General features: G+C 42.8%; 1 protein-coding gene across 31 annotated transcripts in view; it reads left to right on the top strand.

The window, feature by feature from the left end:
* NUPR2 (nuclear protein 2, transcriptional regulator) overlaps positions 1-21,368 on the top strand; it is a 145,846-nt gene that overhangs the window by 24,481 nt on the left and 99,997 nt on the right. For 28 of the 31 annotated variants that reach the window (XR_013415313.1, XR_013415317.1, XR_013415318.1 and 25 more), the window contains one exon: positions 2,316-2,412. Coding sequence is in view for 3 of the 31 variants with exons in the window: in XM_077996713.1 (XP_077852839.1) it covers positions 2,316-2,412 (97 nt within the window). In the remaining 28 variants the exon portion in view is untranslated. Of the gene's footprint in view, positions 1-2,315; positions 2,413-12,874; positions 15,829-21,368 lie in introns of those variants that run through there. The other 3 variants (XR_013415310.1, XR_013415329.1, XM_077996711.1) reach the window with 1 other exon arrangement.

The following is a 21,368-nucleotide window of genomic DNA, read 5'->3' as shown; positions in this document are numbered from 1 at the left end:
TTTGGCTATTCAGGTCCCTTGGGATGACATTTAAATTTTTGGATGGATTTTCTCTGTTTCATGGCCTGTTTCCCCTCCAGGGCAAAATCTCTGAGGCAGTGTTCTGTAATTGTGAGTGGAAACAATGACAGGTTACCCAGCCCCCCCACCCCGCCCTGAAACTTCAGGCACCCACTGGTAACTAAATGAGAGCTCATCGTGGAGGAGCAGCAGTCTGAGTTTCTTTGGTTTGCTTCCCCACATAATGAGCCACTGCCTCATGAACTAGGCAAGGATGGTCAGGGCCCCCATCTCATCCGTTTGCTGCATCTAAGGCAGGGCCCCTATTTCATAAGTAGGTCTTGAGTGTTAAAAGGGAGCCTCCAACTCTCAAATGCACTTGCCTCAAAACAAATAGATGGGGGTTGGATGCGGAATGCTGTGTTGTCTCTGGTTTTAGAGTCAGGGCAGTAGTAAAGATGACTAAACTCTTTATTTGTATAAACATTTTATGGTAGTAAATACCTAAAATATTAGCTTAAAATTTGAAAGATGATAATTTTTTTTTTTTTTTTTGAGATGGAGTCTTGCTCTTGTTTTTCAGGCCAGAGTGCAGTGGCGCGATCTCAGCTCACTGCAACCTCTGCCTCCTGGATTCAAGCAATTCTTCTGCCTCAGCCTTCTGAGTAGCTGGGATTATACATGCCCATCACCACACCCAACTCATTTCTGTGTTTTTAATAGAGATGGGGTTTCACCATGTTGGCAAGGCTGGTCTCGAACTCCTGGCCTCAGGTGATCTGCCCACCACGGCCCGTCAAAGTGCTGGGATTATAGGCATGAGCCACCATGCCCAGCTGAAAGATGATAAATTTTGAAAGTATGTAGACTTAGATTTCCATCCTATCTTCTCTACTTAAAAGCCAAGAATTCCTGCACAATTTACTCATCTTCCCTGAGACTGTTAACTTATCTATGCTATGGGATCAATGACACCTCTATTAAGGCTTTTTTTTTTTTTTCTTTTTTTGAGGTGTAAGTGCCAAAATCTTTGTGAAGGATCTTAAACACAGAGTCTAAACTGATAACTGTTAATTCCATTTCTTCCATTTCTCTTTTCTTATTATTTATACCTCCGTTATTTATTTATTTATTTATTTGTGAAATATCTCCTTTAAGATACTGCAAACAGTAAACAGATTTCTGCATTGAAATGCTCAGTACTGTAAAATTTTAAAAATTATTTTTGCCGGGCATGGTGGCTCGTGCCTGTAATCCCAGCACTTTGGGAGGCTGACGTGGACGGATCATCTGAGGTCAGGAGTTCAGGACCAGCCTGGCTAACATGGTGAAACTCAGTGTCTACTAAACAATACAAAAATTAGCCAGGAGCCGGGCGCGGTGGCTCAAGCCTGTAATCCCAGCACTTTGGGAGGCTGAGACGGGCGGATCACAAGGTCAGGAGATCGAGACCATCCTGGCTAACACGGTGAAACCCCGTCTCTACTAAAAAATACAAAAAACTAGCCGGGCGAGGTGGCGGGCGCCTGTGGTCCCAGCTACTCCGGAGGCTGAGGCAGGAGAATGGCGTAAACCCGGGAGGCGGAGCTTGCAGTGAGCTGAGATCCGGCCACTGCACTCCAGCCTGGGCGACAGAGCCAGACTCAGTCTCAAAAAAAAAAAAAAAAAAAAAAAAAAAATTAGCCAGGCGTGGTGGCAGGTGCCTGTAATCCCAGCTACTAGGGAGGCTGAGGTAGGAGAATTGCTCAAAACTGGAAGGTGGAGGTTGCAGTGAGCCAAGCTCACACCACTGCACTCCAGCCTGGGTGACAGAGTCAGACTCTGTCTCAAAAAAAAAAAGTAATTTATTGAGATATATACAGTATTGCTTATTAATACATTTTATATTATATCCATTAATTATTCTAATAGTTGTAGTTATTTTTAATATTTTTGTCTTTTGACTTTATACCAGAGTTAAAAGTTATTTGTATGTTATTTCTTCAACATTCAGGGTAAAGATGGTTCAGGGTAAAGATAGTGGGAGAAAAATGATGTCTACTGAAAATCTTTTTTCTTTGTGTTTTCCACAGCAGGATACCTTGCTTTAGGCTCTGCTCAGTAGACAGTTTCCAACTGTGTGCACAGCCTGGGACTGATGCTGACAGAAACCAATTAGTGCATATTGTTAAGTCTTAAAATGAGATACAGGGTAGATCCCTAATTAAATTTATTACAATATCATCATCACTGTCATTTTTATAACAGGAGTGAGAGTAATAGAGTAAGCTCTATTGGTGCTAGAGAATTCAATTGATATCATTCTTGTTCTCTAGGCGCTGTTACCCTTTGCTGTGGTGGGGAGTATGGATGAAGTGAAAGTTGCAGAAAGGATGGTCAGAGGCCGTCACTACCCTTGGGGAGTTTTGCAAGGTAAAAATGAAAGAGGGCAGGCTTTGGAATGATTAAGTTAAATATATGTGTATCATTCATAGTCTCAAAGTAACATTTTAACTTGGGCTAATATTGGTAACTCTGGTAATCTGTAAGTTAACAGTTACTAATGAGGAACATAAACTCTGTTTTCTTTAAACTAATGCTTACTTTGACCGTGATTCATTCTCATAGAAGTTTGCTGAACGCTGCTTTAAGCCAAAATCTACAGAGTCTGGGAAGAACCTCTTTGTTTATCCCAGTGCTCCCAATGCCCCATGTACATAGTATCTGTCTCTGTGTCAATCATGACATTGAGGATGCTGGAAAGCACTTTAAACAAAATGGAAGCAAAAATACTAGTGTGTAGACATGTTACATAAACTCATTACTACCTAATGTAGAAACCATTTTAAACTGGTCACTAGAAAAAAGAGTGATAAACTTTTTAAAACAAGAAAGTACAATTTACCTTTGGCTAAAGATTATACCTTTGACATTTATATAATTATTTAGCATCATACTAAGTTAGAATAGTGTAGTAAGCAGTAACTTATTGTCTGATTCCTTTACTTGTGGTACTAATTATTGGAGAATGGAAAATTTCTACTTGTACTGGTTTCCAAATGATATGTTTTTTTTGTTTGTTTGTTTTCTGAGACAGAGTTTTGCTCTTGTCACCCAAGCTGGAGTGCAGTGGCACGATTTTGGCCCACTGCAACCTCCACCTCCTGGGTTCAAGTGATTCTCCTGCCTCAGCCTTCCGAGTAGCTGGGATTACATGTGCCTGCCACCACACCTGGCTAATTTTTGTATTGTTAGTAGAGACAGGGTTTCACCATATTAGGCTGATCTCGAACTCCTGATCTCAGGTGATCCACCTGCCTCAGCCTCCCAAAGTGCTGGGATTAAGGCATGAGCCACCGTGCCCAGCCCCAAATGATGTTTTTAGTAAATTGACATATTAGAAATTTTAAAATTTGTTAAAGATACTTAAATTTTAATGTTTTAATATTTGTTGTATTATGTTGTATTACATATTAGTTTATGTTATAAAATATATAACTATACTATATGTGGATGTATTAAATTTGGTCACAGTATTAATCACAATAAACCATATATTGTAGTCAGTTTTCTGGACATGATAAATACAGGAGAGAGCCATACAAATTATTTTTCATTAATTAATCTTCATTGACAAAACTGTATGTACTTTTCATGTACAACATATTGTTTTGAAATACGTATACATTGTGGAATGGTTACTTTGATTTAATTAACATGTGTTATCTCAATTATTTTTGTGATGAAAACTTAACATCTATCTTAGCAATTCTCAAGAATATAAAATATTTTTATTAACATGGTCACTATGTTGTACAATAGATCTCTTTAACTTTTTCTTATCTAACTAAAATTTTGTAGCCTTTGACTAACATCTCTCCTACCATACCTTCTACCTAACTCACATAACCACCATTCTACTCTGTTTGTACAAGTTTAACTTTTAAAAATTTGATCTATTAGTGAGATCATTTACTATTTGTCTTTTTGTGCTTGTCATAGTAACGCAGTATAAAGTCCTCCAGTTGCATCCATGTTGCTGCAAATGATAGGATTTCCTGACTTTTAAGGCTGAATAGTATTCCATTGCATATGTATGCCACAGTTTTTTCTTCATGCATCTATTCATGGACACTTAGATTGCTTCCATATCTTGGCTCTTGTGAATAATGGTAGTGTAGGTATCTCTCTGACATACTGACTTCATTTTTGGGAGGTAATATATCCAGTAGTGAGATGGCTGGATCATATGGTCATTGTTTTATTTTTAATTTTTTGAAGAAACTCCATACTGTTTTTTATAATGGCTATCCTAATTTACATTGCCACGAACAGTGTACAAGGGTTCTCTTTTTTCCATGTCCTCACCAGCACTTGTTTGTCTTATTGATAATAGCCATTTTAGCATGGGGGAAGTAACAGCTTATTGTGTTTTTAATGTTTTTTGTTTGTTTGTTTGTTTGTTTGTTTTTGAGATGGAGTTTAGCTCTTGTTGCCCAGGCTGGAGTGCAATGGTATGATCTTGGCTCACTGCAACCTCCGCCTCCTGGGTTCAAGCAATTCTCCTTCCTCAGTCTCCCAAGTAACTGGGATTTTTTTTGTTTTTTTTTTTTTTTTTAGTAGCGATAGGGTTTTGGCATGTTGGTCAGACTAATCTCCAACTCCTGACCTCAGGTAATCCACCTGCCTCAGACTCCCAAAATGCTAGGATTATAGGCATGAGCCACCACACTGGGCATGTATTTTTTAATTTTTAATTTTTATGGATACATAGTAGGTGTATATATTTATAGGGTGCATGAGATATTTGATACTGGCATTCAATGTGCAGTAATCACATCAGGGTAAGTAGAGTACCCGTCAACTCAAGCATTTATCCTTTCTTTGTGTTACAAACAATCCAATTATACTCTTAGTTATTCTAAAATGTACAGTAAATTATTGTTGACTGTAGTCACCCTTTTGTGCTATCAAATATTAGATCTTATTCATTCTATTTATATATTTTTACCATCCCCACTTCTCTCCCTCCCAATCCTTTCCTAGTTACTGGTGATTAACATTCCACTCTTTATCCGCATGGGTTCAATTGTTTTAATTTTTAGCTCCACAAATGAGTGAGGACATGTCTTCCTGCGTCTTGCTTATTTCACTTAACATAATGTCCTTGGTTCCATCCATGTTGTTGCAGATGACAGGATCTCATTATTTTTTATGACTGAATAGTACTCCATCATGTATATGTACCGCATTTACTTTATTCATTCATCTGATGATGGATACTTAGGTTGCTTTCAAATCTTGGCTATTGTGAATAGTGCTGTAAGAAACATGGGAGTGGAGCTATCTCATGATATACTACTTTCCTTTCTTCTGGGTATACACCTACTAGTGGGATTGCTGGGTCATATGGTAGTTCTATTTTTTTTTTTTTTTTTTTTTTTTTTTTTTAGGAAACCCCGTACTGTTTTCCATAGAGACTGTACTGATTGACATTCCAACCAACAGTATACAGGGATTCCTTTTTCTCCACATCCTCACCAGCATTTGTTATTGCCTGTCTTTTGGATAAAAGCTTTTTTAACTGGGGTGAGATGATATCTCATTGTAGTTTTTATTTGCCTTTCTCTGGTAATGAGTGATGTTGAAAACCTTTTCATTTGCTTGTTTGGCATTTTAAAAAACCCACAATGAGCAGTTACTTCACACATGTTAAAATGGCTGTTGTCAATAAGACAAAAGAAGACATTTGTATGTCTTCTTTGGAGAAATGTCTATTCAGATCTTTTGCCCATTTTAAATCGGATTATTAGATTTTTTCCTATTGAGTTGTTTGAGCTTCTTAAATATATTCTGGTTATTAATCTCTTGTCAGATAAATTGTTTGGAAATATTTTCTCATTGTGTAGGTTATCTCTTCACTTTGTTGATTGTTTCCTTTGTTTTGCAGAAGGTTTTTAACTTGAGATGATCCCATTTGTCTATGTTTGCTTTGATTGCCTGTGCTTGTAGGGTATTACTCAATAAATGTCCTAAAGAGTTTCCCCATTGTTTTTTGTAGTAGTTTCATAGTTTGGGGTCATAAAATTTAAGTCTTTAATCCTTTTGATTTGGTTTTTATATGTGGTGAGAGATAAAAGTCTAGTTTCTTTCTTCTGCATATGGATATCCAGTTTTCCCAGCACCATTTATTGAAGAGCTTATCGTTTCGCCAATGTGTGTGCTTGGCACCTTTGTTGAAAATGAGTTCTCTGTGGCTGTATGGATTTATTTCTGTGTTCTCTATTCTGTTCAGTTGGTCTATGTGTCTGTTTTTATACTGATACCATGCTGTTTCACTTATCATAGCTTTGTAGTATAATTTGAAGTCAGGTAATGCGATTCCCTCCAGTATTGTTATTTTTGCTCAGAATTGCTTTAAGTGGTTTTTTTTTTTTTTTGGTTCCATATACATCTTAGGATTGTTTTTTCTTTTTCTATGAAGAATGGCATTGGTATTTTGATAGGGATTGCATTTAATCTATAGATTGCTTTGGGTAGTATGGACATTTTAACAATATTATTGATTCTTCCAATCCATGAACATGTTTTGTGTCCTCTTGCATCAGTGTTTTATAGTTTTCATTATAGAGATTTTTCATTTTTTTGGTCATGTTTATTTCTAGGTATTTTATTTACAGCTACTGTAAATTGGATCAGTTTTTATTTCTTTTTCAGATTGTTCACTTTTGTGTATAAAAATGCTACTGATTTTTGTAGGTTGACTTTTGTGTGTTGTAACATTAATTTTGTTTATCAGTTCTTATAGTTTTTTTTTGGTGGAGTCTTTAGGTTTTTCTGAATAGGAGATCAAATCATCTGCAAACAAGGATAATTTGACTTCTTCCTTTCCAGTTTGGATACCCTTCATATCTTGTCTTATTGCTCTAGCTAGGACTTCCAGTTTAATAACAGCAATGAAAGTGGACATTCTTGTCATTTTCCAGACCTCAGAGGAAAAACTTTAAGTTTCTTCCCATTCAGTATGATACTAGCTCTGGGTCTGCGATACATGGCTTTTATTATGTTGAAGTATGTTCCTTCTATCCCCAGTTTTTTGAAATTTTTTATGATGAAGGGATATTGAATTTTATCAGATGCCCTTTCAGCATCAATTAAAATGATCATATGGTTTTTGTCCTTCATTCTGTTGATATGATGTACGATATTGATTGATTTTTGTGTGTTGAAGCATCATTGCATCCCTGGGATAAAGCCACTTGGTCATGATGAATGGTTTTTAATGTGTGTTGAGTTCAGTTTGCTAGTATTTTTTTGAGGGGTTTTTCATCAATGTTCCTCGGAGATATTGGCCTGGAGTTTTCTTGTTTTGATATATCTTTATATGGTTTTGGTATCAGGGTAATACTGGCCTTGTTGAATGAGTTCTGATGCATTCCCTCTTCCTGTATGTTTTAGAATAGTTTGAGTAGAATTAATATTAGTTGTTTAAATGTTTGGTGAAATTCAGCAGTGAAGCCATCATATCCTGGACTTGTCTTTGCTGGGAGACTTCTTCTTGTATCAGTTTTGATCTTATTACTTGTTATTGGTCCATTCAGGTTTAGAATTTCTTCATAATTCAATCTTGATAGGTTGTATGCGTCTAGGAATTCATCCATTTCTTCTACGTTTTTTAATTTATTGGCATATAGTAGTTCATAGTAGCCTCTAATGAGCCTTTGGATTTCTTTTTTTTTTTTTTTTTTTTTTTGAGACGGAGTCTCGCTCTGTCGCCCAGGCTGGAGTGCAGTGGCCGGATCTCAGCTCACTGCAAGCTCTGCCTCCCGGGTTCACGCCATTCTCCGGCCTCAGCCTCCCGAGTAGCTGGGACTACAGGCGCCCGCCACCTCGCCCGGCTAGTTTTTTGTATTTCTTAATAGAGACGGGGTTTCACCGTGTTAGCCAGGATGGTTTCGATCTCCTGACCTCGTGATCCGCCCATCTCGGCCTCCCAAAGTGCTGGGATTACAGGCTTGAGCCACCGCGCCCAGCCAAGCCTTTGGATTTCTGCAGCATCAGTTGTAAAGCCTCCTTTTTCTTTTTTTTTTTAAATTTTTTTATTTTTAGAGATGGGGGTATCACAATGTTTCCCAGGTTGGTCTCAAACTCCTGGCTCAAGCAATCCTCCTGTCTCAGCCTCCCAAAGTGCTGGGATTACAGGCGTGAGCCACTGCACCTGGCCATAATGTCTCCTTTTTCATCTCTGAATTTATTTATTTGGGTCGTCTTTTTTTTTCCCCCTAGTCTGGCTAAAGGTTTGTAGATTATGTTTATGTTTTCAAAAAATAAACTTTTCATTTCATTGATCTTTGGTATTTTTTCATTTTAATTTCATTTATTTCTGCTCTGATTTTTATTCTTTCTTTTCTTATACTAATTTTGGGGTTGGTTAGCTCTTGCTTTTCTAGTTCTTTAAGATGCATTGTTAGGTTGTTTATTTGATGTTTTTCTGCTTTTTTGATGTAGGAACTTGTTACTATAAACTTTGTTCTTAGTACGGCTTTTGCTGTATCCCATAGGTTTTGGTATGTTATATTTCCATTTTCATTTGTTTCAATAAATTTTAAAATTACCTTCTTTATTTCCTCATTGACCCACTGGTCATCCAGGAACACATTACTTAATTTCCATGTGTTTGTGTAGTTTCCAAAGTTCCTCTTGTTATTCATCTATACTTTTATTCCTTTGTAGTCAGGGATAATACTTGATTTCGTATTTTGAATTGTTTAAGACTTGTTTTGTGACCTAACATATTCTGTATCCTTGAGAATATGCTAAATGCTGAGGAGATGAATGTGCATTCTGTAGCCATTGTATGAAATGTCTTATAACTATCTTTTAGGTCCATTTGGTCCATACTGCAGATTAAGTCTAATGTTTTTGCTGATTTTCTGTCTGGATGATCTGTCCAATGCCAAAAGTGGAGTGTTGAAGTCTCCAGCTATTATTATATTATAATCTTTCTCTTTCTTTAGCTCTAATAATATTTCCTTCATATATCTAAGTGCTCCAATGTTGGGTACATACATATTTATAGTGGTTATGGTCTCTTGCTGAATTGATCCTTTTATCAATAAGTAATGAATCTTCCTTGTCTGTTTTTACAGTTTTTGTCTTGAAATGTATTTTATCTGATATAAGTATACATTTTCGTGTTCTTTTTTGGTTTCCATTGGCATGGAATTATCTTCCTGTCCCTTTATTTTTAGTCTATGTGTGTCTTTTTAGGTGAAGTGTGTTCTAGTAGGTAACAGATCATTGGTTTTTTGTTTTTTTTTTTTAAATCCAATCAGCCACTGTGTCTTTTCTTTTCTTTTCTTTTCTTTTTTTTTTTTTTTTTCTTGAGACAGTCTTTTTTTTTTTTTTTTGAGACGGAGTCTCGCTCTGCCGCCCAGGCTGAAGTGCAGTGGCCGGATCTCAGCTCACTGCAAGCTCCGCCTCCCGGGTTCTCGCCATTCTCTTGCCTCAGCCTCCCGAGTAGCTGGGACTACAGGCGCCGCCACCTCGCCCGGCTAGTTTTTTTTTTTTTTGTATTTTTTAGTAGAGACGGGGTTTCACCGTGTCAGCCAGGATGGTCTCGATCTCCTGACCTCGTGATTCGCCCGTCTCGGCCTCCCAAAGTGCTGGGATTACAGGCTTGAGCCACTGCGCCCGACCGAGACAGAGTCTTGCTCTGTCACCCAGGCTGGAGTGCAATGGCACAATCTCGGCTCACTGCAACCTCCAACCTCCACTTCCTGGGTTCAAGCGATTCTCCTGCCTCAGCCTGCCAAGTAGCTGGGATTACAGGTGCCCACCACCACACCTGGCTAATCACTCTATATCTCTTGATTGGAGAGTTTAATCCATTTACATTCAATGTTATTATTCATAAGTAAGGACTTACTCTTGTCATTTTGTTATTTGTTTTCTGGTGGGTTTGTGGTATTCTCTTCCTTTTTACCTACTTTCTTGTCTTCCTTTTATTCCAGGTGATTTTCTCTGATGGTATGCTTTAATTTCTTGCTTTTTATTTTTTGTGTATCTGTTGTATGTTTTTTGATTTGAGGTTACAATGGGGCTTGTATATAACATCTTATAACTCATTATTTTAAACTGATTACAACTTACCCCTGACTGCATAAATGAACAAAGAAACTAACAAACAAGCAAAAACTAATAAAAACTTTACACTTTAATTTCATCCCTCCACTTTATTAATATTTTTAAAATTTCTATTTATATCTTATACTGTCTATGTCTTGAAAAGTTGTTGTACTTATTATTTTTGATACGTTTACTTTTTAGTATTTCTACTCCAGATATGAGCGCTTTACCCATCACAATAAGCTTGTTTTAACATTCCATGTGTATCTGTATACTTACTATTAGGTTGGTGCAAAAGTAGTTGCAGTTTTTGCTATTAAAAGTTATGGCATTAAAAGTAATGGCAAAAAACACAGTTCCTCTTTTTTTCTTTGAGACGGAGTCTAGCTCTGTCGGCCAGGCTGGAGTGCAATGGTACGATCTCAGCTCACTGCAACCTCCGCCTACCAGGTTCAAGCAATTCTCCTGCCTCAGCCTTCTGAGTAGCTGGGATTACTTAGGTACTTAGGTGAGTGCCCACCACCATGCCCAGCTAATTTTTGTATTTTTAGTAGAGATGGGGTTTCACTATGTTGACCAGGCTGGTCTCGAACTCCTGACCTCGTGAGCCTCAGCCTCTCAAAGTGCTGGGATTACAAGCATGAGCCACTGTGCCTGGCCCACAGTTCCTCTTGAGTTAACCTAATATTACCAGTGAGTCTTTTACCTTCAAATGGTTTCATATATATATATAATATATATTTTATATATATATATAATATATATATATGAATTCTCTTTAGTATTTATTTTAGGACAGGTTTGGTGTTAATGAAATCCTTCAACTTTTATTTGTCTAGGAAAGTCTTCATTTCTCCTTCATGTTTGTAGGATATTTTTGCTGGTTATATCATTCTTGGCTAAAAGGTTTTCTTCTTCAGCATTTTACATATGTCATGCCACTCTCTCCTGGCCTGTAAGGTTTTCACTGAAAAGTGTGCTGGCAGACACGTTGAAGCTCCATCGTATGTTGTTTGTTTGTTTTCTCTTGCTGCTTTTAGGATCCTTTCTTTATCCTTGACCTTTGGGAGTTTGATTATCACATGCATTGAGGTAGTCTTCTATGGGTTAAATCTGCTTGGTGTTCTATAACCTTCTTGTACTTGAACATTGATATTTTTCTCTAGGTTTGAGACGTTCCCTGATATTATCCCTTTGAGTAGTCTTTCTCTTCCTATCCCTCTCTCTCTCTGCCTCCTTTTTAAGGCCAATAACTCTTAGATTTGCCATTTCGAGGCTATTTTTAGATCTCTTAGGCACACTTTATTTTTAGTTTCATTTTCCTTTTCTTTTCTTTTTTTTTCTCTTTCTTTTTGAGATGGAGTCTCGCTCTGTCTCCCAGGCTGGAGTGCAGTGGCACAATCTCGGCTCACTGCAAACTCCGCCTCCCGGGGTCACACCATTCTCCTGCCTCAGCCTCCCGAGTAGCTGGGACTAGAGGCACCCACCACCATGCCCGGCAAATTTTTTGTATGTTTTTTAGTAGAGATGGGGTTTCACCGTGCTAGCCAGGATGTTCTCGATCTCCTGACCTCGTGATCCGCCCGTCTTGGCCTCCCAAAGTGCTGGGATTACAGGCGTGAGCCACCACACACGGCCTCATTTTTCTTTTGTCTCCTCTAACTGTATTTTCAAATAGCTTTCTTCAAGTTCACTAATTTTTTCTTCTGCCTGACCATTTCTGCTGTTGTGAGACTCTGATGCATTCTTCAGTATGTCAATTAAATTTTTCAGTTTCATTATTTCTGCTTGATTTTTAAAAATTATTTTAATCTCTTTGGTAAATTTGTCTAATGTAATTCTGGATTTCTTTTCTCTGTTATCTTGAATTTCATTGAGCTCTTCTAAAACAGCTATTTTGAGTTCTCTGAAAGGTTACATATCTCTGTCCTGAGATGTGTGATTGGGATTGGTCATTAGTGCCTTACATGGTTCATTTGGTGAGGTCATGTTTTCTGGAATGGTCTTGATGCTTGTCATTGTTCATCTATGTCTGGGCATTGAAGAGTTAGATATTTATTGTAGTCTTTGCCATCTGGGCTCAGTTGTGCCTGTTCTTCTTGAGAAGGTTTTCTAAGTATTCAAAGGGAATTTACTAGGGAGTACCCTAAGTCCAGTAGCACTGTGATTCTAGCAGACTCATACTGCCTCAGTGGTCTTGGATAATATCTGCCACAACACTCCAGCCTGGGTGACACAGCAAGACTCTGTCTCAAAAAAAAATGAAAGAAAGAAAAAGAAAACCACAATTTGGGTGAGTAGATATTTGGTCCCCTGAACTGTCCGGGTATGGACGGCCCTCCCATTGGACTGGGACAAGAGGCTGATCTTGAACAGCATACGCCCACCCCAGCCAGCCACCTGCCTGGGTCTCCTTCCCAATCCAGCCCATGGCAGGCAGGGGGCACTCACTGGAAGTAGTAGCCGGCAGATTCCAGGTAGGATGCAGGCTCGTTGGCCATAGACCACTTCACCACAGCATGGTGGTTCTTGTCCCTGCACACCAGTTCCTCCATCAGCCACTTGTATTGATGCATAGACACGATTGAAGAGCTGCCTGCGGGCCAGGAGGAAAGGGACAGAGGGTCACAGTGCAGCCCATGGGCTGGGCAGGTGGAGCGGGGGCGTGGTGGGGACTCATGGCAGCACCAGGCCCACGGTGGGACACTACTCATTGATGACCACAATCCCATAGCGGTCACATATCTGCAGCACTTCCTCCACCTAGGGGCAGTGGCTGGTGTGGAAGGTGTTGGCACCAAGCCAGAGAAGCAGGCTGAAGTCTTTCACCAGCAGTGGCCAGTCGAAGCCCTTCCCTCGGATCTAGGAGACAGCAGAGCCAAATGACCCTTTTCCTGTCGAAGCTGCACTTCCTCCGAGAGCCAGGACCCTGGAGAGCCACCCCATGAGCCCCCTCTCCAGCCCAAGCACCGGCACCACCATGGGGCAGTTTGGAGCCATTTGCCTCATTGCCCTGAGCTGCCCTCAACTGCGGGACACAGGGAAGGCGAAAGTGGAAGGTGACCAGAAGCCCCCACGAAGACCCAGGGGCACAAATGCAGGTCTGCATCCTCGTACTTGTTGATGCTGTGGAAATAGAAAGGTTTCCCATTGATGAGGAACTGGCTCTCAATAACAGCCACAGTGCAGATCTCCACAGGGAGTGTGTGGAAGTCAGACACAGGCCCCAGTGACGTCTGTGCAGTCAGCCGCACCTACGACAGCCAAAGCGCCAGGTGTGAGCACCCAACAGCCTGAGCCCCATCCGGCCCGCCCTCTGGCAGGAAAGCCCGTCGTGTACCCCAGCAGCTGCCTCAGGGCTGCAAGCAGAGAGATGCAGCAAACAGAGGCTCTGCCTTTCCCTGGCTGACCCTGGGACCTGTCCTTCAAATCCAGGCCTTCCCCTTGACCAGATGAGGTGGCTCATGCCTAGAGTTCCCATGCTTTGGGAGGCTAAGGGAGGAGGATCACTTCAGTCCAGGAGTTCAAGACCAGCTTGGCAACAGAGTAAGACCCCCATCTCTATTTAAAAAAAAAAAAAAAAAAAATTCTTTTTTTTTTTTTTTAAGACAGTCTCACTCTGTTGCCAAGGCTGGAGTGCAGTGGCGTGATCTCAACTCACTGCAGCCTCTGCCTCCCAAGTTCAAGCAATTCTCCTGCCTCAGCCTCCTTAGTAGCTGGGATTACAGGTGTGCACCACTATGCCCAGCAAATTTTCGTATTTTTAGTAGAGACAGGGTTTCACCATGTTGGCCAGCCTGCTTCCAAACTCCTGGCCTCAAGTGATCCACCCGCCTCGGCCTCCCAAAGTGCTGAGATTACAGGTGTGAGCCACCATGCCTGGCCTACAAAAAATTTTTTTATATTAGCCAGGCATAGTGGCATGTGCTTGTAGTCCCAGCTACTCAGGAGGCCAAGGTAGGAGGATTGCTGCAGTCTGGGAGCTCAAGGCTGCAGTGAGCTGTAATCAAGCCATTGCACTCCAGCCTGGGTGACAGAGTGAGACCATCTCAAAACAAACAAACAGACAAACAAACAAAAACCTGGGCTTCCCACCAAGGGTGGGAAACATCAGAAAGCTCAGAGAAAAGCACCTGCCTGTTCACCTGTCCTGGGCTCCTGCTGAAGCCAGGGCCACCAAATGGGAGCAAAAGACCTCCCTTAAGCGAGTCCCAGCCATCATTACCTCCAACGAGTATAGATAGGTCGAGCATTCGTGCATCAAGTACGGCCACAAGAGGCTGGCAACTGGCACCTTCAGCTGGCCCTGGGTCCTCGCTTCATTGACCATGACTTTGTTTTCTGTATCCAAAAGACGCACTTCCAACTCGAACTGTTTACTGCACTTGACGGAGATCTGGTCATTCACTGGCCCTACAGGAGGCAAGAGAGACCAGAGCTGAGGGAGGGATATGACCTGGGCCACACAAACAGGAGTACCCCACAGCCACCACTCCCAGGCAGCCATTTGTTTCTGTTGCTTTTTTTTTAATATAAATTTTTTTTTTTTTTTGAGACAAAGTCTCTCTCTGTCCCCCATGTTGGGAGTGCAGTGGTGTGATCTCGGCTCACTGCAACCTCCATCTCCGGGATTCAGGTGATTCTCCTGCCTCAGCCTTCCAAGTACCTGGGATTATAGGTGCGCACCACCATGCCTGGCTAATTTTGTATTTTTAGTAGAGATGGAGTTTTGCCATGTTGGCCAGGCTGGTCTCCAACACATGACCTCAGGTGATCCTCCTGCCTCAGCCTCCCAAATTGCTAGGATTACAGGTGTGAACCACCGTGTTTGGTGCCTTTTCTTTTAATTGAAAAAAAAATTTTTTTTGGCCAGGCGCAGTGGTCACACCTGTAATCCCAACACCTGGGGAGGCTGGGGTGGAAGGATCGCTTGAGTCCAAGAGTTCAAGACCAGCCTGGGTAACATAAGAAAACCACTTCTTCCCTAAAAATACAAAAAATTAGCCAGGTGTGGTGGTGCATGCCTGCAGTCCCAGCAGCCCCAGAAGCCGCAGCTACTTGGGAGGCTGAAGTAGGAAGAATGCTTGAGACAGGAGTTCAGGGCTGCAGTGAGCTATGATCTTCAGGCAGGGTAGGTAGTGAAGGAAGGGACTATGTGCCAACCACAGCGCTGAGACATGTGACGTGTAAACAAGCAAGTACAGCTACTGCACATGTGCACCAAGAGGATGACCCAGAACGTGCTTAGAGTAACACCTCTTCCCAGCTCCTTAAAATTCATCAAGTAAGACCCTCAGAAAGGGAGTTTCGCCAGTAATAATCAGCGCCGTCTCATCCTTACGAGCAGCCTGCCCTGAATTCTTTCTCTCAGGGTGAACCGTGTATTTTACACTTCACTATTTTTTTTTTTTTGAGAAGAGGTCTCGCTCTGTCACCCAGGCTGGAGTGCAGTGTTGCAATCTCAGCTCACTGCCACCTCCACATCCCGAGTTCAAGCAATTCTCCCATATCAACCTCCCGAGTAGCTGGTATTACAGGAACACGCCACCATGCCCAGCTAATGTTGGCCAGGCTGGTTTGAAATCCTGAGCTCAAGTGATCCACCCGCCTCGGCCTCTGAACGTGCTGGGATTACAGGCATGAGCCACTGCGCCTAGGCTATTCTGTATTTAACTGTTGAAACACTTTTTCCATTGCAATAAATTGCTCTATGCTGCATCACCTTTGCTGTGACTTTTGTTTAAATTCTTATTTACTTATTTATTTCACTTATTTTTCTTGAGACAGGGTCTCACTATGTTGCCCAGGTGTATCTTGAACTTTCAGCTCAAGCGATTCGCCCACCTTGGCCTCCCAAAGTGCTTGTGGTGACAGGCATTAGCCACCACACCCAGCCTAAATTCTTTTTTTTTTCACTATACTTTAAGTTCTAGGGTACATGTGCACAACGTGCAGGTTACATATGTATACATGTGCCATGTTGGTGTGCTGCACCCATTAACTTGTCATTTACATTAGGCATATCTCCTAATGCTATCCCTCCCCCATCCCCACAATAGGCCCCGGTGTGTGATGTTCCCCTTCCTGTGTCTAAGTGATCTCATCATTCAATTCCCACCTATGAGTGAGAACATGAGGTGTTTGGTTTTCTGTTCTTGCGATAGTTTGCTGAGAATGATGGTTTCCAGCTGCATCTATGTCCCTACAAAGGACATGAACTCATCCTTTTTTATGGCTGCATAGTATTCCGTGGTGTATATGTGCCACATTTTCTTAATCGAGTCTGTCACTGATGGACATTTGGGTTGATTCCAAGTCTTTGATATTGTGCATAGTGCTGCAATAAACATACATGTGCATGTGTTGTTATAGCAGCATGATTTATAATCCTTTGGGTATATACCCAGTAATGGGATGGCTGGGTCGAATGGTATTTCTAGTTCTAGATCCTTGAGGAAGCGCCACACTATTTTCCATAATGGTTGAACTAGTTTACAGTTCCACCAACAGTGTAAAAGTGTTCCTGTTTCTCCACATCTTCTCCAGCACCTGTTGTTTCCTGATTTTTTAATGATTGCCATTCTAACTGGTGTGAGATGGTATCTTATTGTGGTTTTGACTTGCATTTCTCTGATGGCCAGTGATGATGAGCATTTTTTCATGTGTCTGTTGGCTGTATGAATGTCTTCTTTTGAGAAGTGTCTGTTCGTATCCTTTGCCCACTTTTTGATGGGGTTGTTCGCTTTTTTCTTGTAAATTTGTTTGAGTTCTTTGTAGGTTCTGGATATTGGCCCTTTATCAGATGAGTAGATTGCAAAAATTTTCTCCCATTCTGTAGGTTACCTGTTCACTCTGATGGTAGTTTCTTTTGCTGTGTAGAAGCTCTTTAGTTTAATTAGATCCCATTTGTCAATTTTGGCTTCTGTTGCCATTGCTTTTGGTGTTTTAGACATGAAGTCCTTGCCCATGCCTATGTCCTGAATGGTATCACCTAGGTTTTCTTCTAGGGTTTTTATGGTTTTAGGTCTAACATTTAAGTCTCTAATCCATCTTGAATTAATTTTCATATGAGGAGTGAGGAAAGCATCCAGTTTCAGCTTTCTACTTATGGCTAGCCAATTTTCCCAGCATCATTTATTAAATAGTGAATCCTTTCCCCATTTCTTGTTTTTGTCAGGTTTGTCAAAGATCAGATGGCTGTAGATGTGTGGTATTATTTTTGAGGGCTCTGTTCTGTTCCATTGGCCTATCTCTGTTTTGGTACCAGTACCATGCTGTTTTGGTTACTGTAGCCTTGTAGTATAGTTTGAAGTCAGGTAGCGTGATGCCTCCAGCTTTGTTCTTTTGGTTTAGGATTGTCTTGGCAATGCAGGCTCTTTTTTGGTTCCATATGAACTTTAAAGCAGTTTTTTCCAATTCTGTGAAGAAACTCATTTGTAGCTTCATGGGGATGGCATTGAATCTATAAATTACCTTGGGCATTATGGCCATTTTCACGATATTGATTCTTCCTATCCATGAGCATGGTATGTTCTTCCATTTGCTTGTGTCCTCTTTTATTTCACTGAGCAGTGGTTTGTAGTTCTCCTTCACATCCCTTGTAAATTGGATTCCTAGGTATTTTATTCTCTTTGAAGCAATTGTGAATGGGAGTTCGTTCATGATTTGGCTCTCTGTTTATCTGTTACTGGTGTATAAGAATGCTTGTGATTTTTGCACATTGATTTTGTATCCTGAGACTTTGTTGAAGTTGCTTATCAGCTTAAGGAGATTTTGGGCTGAGACGATGGGGTTTTCTAAATATACAATCATGTCATCTGCAAACAGGGACAATTTTACTTCTTTTCCTAATTGAATACCCTTTATTTCTTTCTCTTGCCTGATTGCCCTAGCCAGAACTTCCAACACTCTGTTGAATAGGAGTGGTGAGAGAGGGCATCCCTGTCTTGTGCCAGTTTTCAAAGGGAATGCTTCTAGTTTTTGCCCATTCAGTATAATATTGGCTGTGGGTTTGTCATAAATAGCTCTTATTATTTTGAGATAGGTTCCATCAATACCGAATTTATTGAGAGTTTTTAGCATGAAGGGCTGTTGAATTTTGTCAGAGGCCTTTTCTGCATCTACTGAGATAATCATGTAGTTTTTGTCTTTGGTTCTGATTACATTTATTGATTTGCGAATGTTGAACCAGCCTTGCATCCCAGGGATGAAGCCCACTTGATCGTGGTGGATAAGCTTTTTGATGGGCTGCTGGCTTAAATTCTTTTAAACTTAGAACTGCAGCCCCACAACAGCTGTCAATAATCTCACCACCACACCAAGCCTAAATTCTTTTTTTTTTTTTGAGACGGAGTCTCGCTCTATCACCCAGGGTGGAGTGCAGTGGCTCAATCTCGGCTCACTGCAAGCTCCGCCTCCCAAGTTCACGCCATTCTCCTGCCTCAGCCTCCCAAGTAGCTGGGACTACAGGCGCCCGCCACCACGCCCGGCTAATTTTTTTTGTATTTTTTAGTAGAGACGGGGTTTCACTGTGTTAGCCAGGATAGTCTTGATCTCCTGCCTGTCTCGGCCTCCCAAAGTGCTGGGATTACAGGCGTGAGCTACCACGCCCGGCCCTAAATTCTTTTAAACTTAGAACTGTGGCTCCACAACAGTTGTCAATGATCTCGCCACTGCACTCCAGCCTGGGCCACAGGGCAAGGCCTCATCTCAAAAAAAGAAAAAGATACATTTTTAAAAAGTAAAAAAAAAACTTAAAAAAATTTTTTCTAAAAGACAGGGTATCTCAGCTGGGAGTGGTGACTCACGCCTGTAATCTTACACTTTGGGAGGCCAAGGCAGGTGGATCACCTGAGGTCTTGAGTTCAAGACCAGCCAGGCTAGCATGGTGAAACCCCGTATCTACTAAACAAATTCAAAAATTAACCAGGCATGGTGGCAAGTGCCTGTAATCCCAGCTACTCGGGAGGCTGAGGCAGGAGAATCGCTTGAATCCGGGAGGTAGAGTTGCAGTGAGCCAAGATTGCACCACTGCCCTCCAGCCTGGGCAACAGTGAGACCCTGTCTCAAAAAATAAAGGGTCTCCCTCTGTTGCCCAGACTGGAGTGCAGTGGCGCGGTCATAGCTCACTGCACCCTTGACCTCCCAGGCTCAAGTGATTCTCCTGCCTCAGCAGCTGGGACTACCAGCATGCATCACTACGCCTGGCTAATTTTTTAATTTTTTGTGGTGATGGTCTCGCTATGTTACCCAGGCTGGTTTTGAACTCCTGGCCTCAAGTGATCCTCCTACCAGGGCCTCCTTGCAAAGAGCTGAGAGGACAGGCATGAGCCACCATGCCCGAACCCCCGAAGCTGCCTGTTCCTTGAGCACGATGTGTAGCAAGGGGAGCTGGAGTGAGAGCAGCACCATGGAGAAGGGACAGGATCGCCACCCTGAGCTGTGTGACGTTAGGCCAGACCCTTCTTCTCCAAGCGAGGTCAAACACACGGGTGATTTCGGGAGCCTGTGCCTGCTCAGACAGCCTGGATTTAGCTTCTTAGGTGGATGGGAACCTGTGAGGGTTTGGAGATGCTGGGAGAACTTTTTCCTGGGAGAGCTTTCCAAACAGAAAACAAACAGAACCACCCTGGGCCCCACTGAGGGAGGATCCTACCAGAAGCCCTCACCACTGTTGTGCTCCACGCCGGTGGTGATGGTGATGTCATCGATGTAGGTGGTGGGTGTCATGTACAGAAGCACCAACCGCTGCAGTCCCGCGTAGTTGAAGAAGTCAAAGTCTGTTTTCTGGACAAAGTAACCCTTGGGATACCTAGCGTGGGAGGACTGAGGTTTGCTGGGCCCTTACCCTGGGTCCCTTGACCTCAGCTCACTGGCCTCCCCAGATCCAGGGCTTCCACTCCGCGAAGGCCACCCTGTGCCTAGCAGGAAGACCACGGTGTGGGACGGGAAGGTGGGTGTGTGCGGTGGAGACAGGATGGTACCCACTTGGAGGTGCTGGTCATGTAGCGGATGGTCCCTGGTGGCAGGGTGGAGGGCGTGAGGATGTTGTTGATGGCAATAGTGACGCAGAGGCAGGAGGGCAGGGGCCCAACCTCGACCGGGCTGCTGATGTCAGCCCCTCATGCTCTAGCGAGTCGATCCTATTCACCCACTGCAGACACAGGAGATACGGGGAGGGCATGGCAGGTCAGGGCAAGAGGCGGGGCCCTGCTATCGGGCACTCCCTCACATAACCTGCAGCATGGGGCTCAGGGGTCTGCCAGCCAGGCAGGAAGGATGACATCCCAATGGGGTAGATCAGGCCACCTATCCCCCTATACAGGGCACAGCCCCCAGGGTAGCGCAGGGTCTCCCACCATCCCACCACAGGAGACAGGCTGTGAGTGGCAGTTGGGGTCCCATGCTGTTCAGCAGCCGTGCCCACTCAACCCACCCTGCCTGCTCCTGGCTGCACTGACCACGATGGCATAGGAGTGGGCAGTGCCAATCCTCAGCACCACTCGTGTGCAGATCCTGGGTCCATTGCTCTGGCAGGGTCACCTCCCCTTCGTACCACACCTACCTGAAAAAATGCCACAACCACTAGTCCTGGCCGATGTCATTGAAGCTAGAGGGAACCCACATGTCCAGGGTGGGGCCCAACTGCAGAGAGAAGAGCCAGGTTCAGCTCCTAGGCCCCCAAAGGGATCCAGGACAAGTATGCTGCACAGCTGTGCCCCCAGGCCTAGTGTAAGCCCTGACACATAGCGGGGAATCTTGGCGGAATGGACAGATAACTTGCTGATGACAGGTGAACTGCCAGGGCGGTTTGTGCACCTGGGTCAGTGGGGCCAGGAGTTCCTCCTTGGAGTGGATGGGGCCCACTGTCTCCCGAGACAAGTGAGAGCCCAGGGACTCATCCCAGCCCGAGGCAAGAGGATTCAGACCCGTGACTAAGAGGCAGATGACCCACTGCCTGTCACAGGGAGGAAGGCTGGTTGGGAGGATGGGGGGGCTTTGCTTAAGACACTGTGAGTGGGGCGCACACTGGCACTCAGCCCTCTCCTCTCTTCCTCCTGTACTGAATGCCGTAAAGTCAGAAAAAGAGGATGCAGACCAGGCAAAAGCAGCCCAGACTTGGTGCCACTTCTCTGCTGACTACATCCAAGTCAGGAGGGGATCAGGGGTGGTGTCCTTGGTCTGATGTCACATCCTGTCCTCTATCAGAACCTTGAAAACCAAGGGACCTTCCTGCCTCGGCAGAGTTGACCTCAGGATGC

The sequence above is a fragment of the Macaca mulatta genome, chromosome 3 (genome assembly GCF_049350105.2).
Source record: "Macaca mulatta isolate MMU2019108-1 chromosome 3, T2T-MMU8v2.0, whole genome shotgun sequence".
In the NCBI taxonomy this organism is placed as follows: Eukaryota; Metazoa; Chordata; class Mammalia; order Primates; family Cercopithecidae; genus Macaca; species Macaca mulatta.
This window is presented reverse-complemented; position numbering and strand designations above follow the sequence as displayed.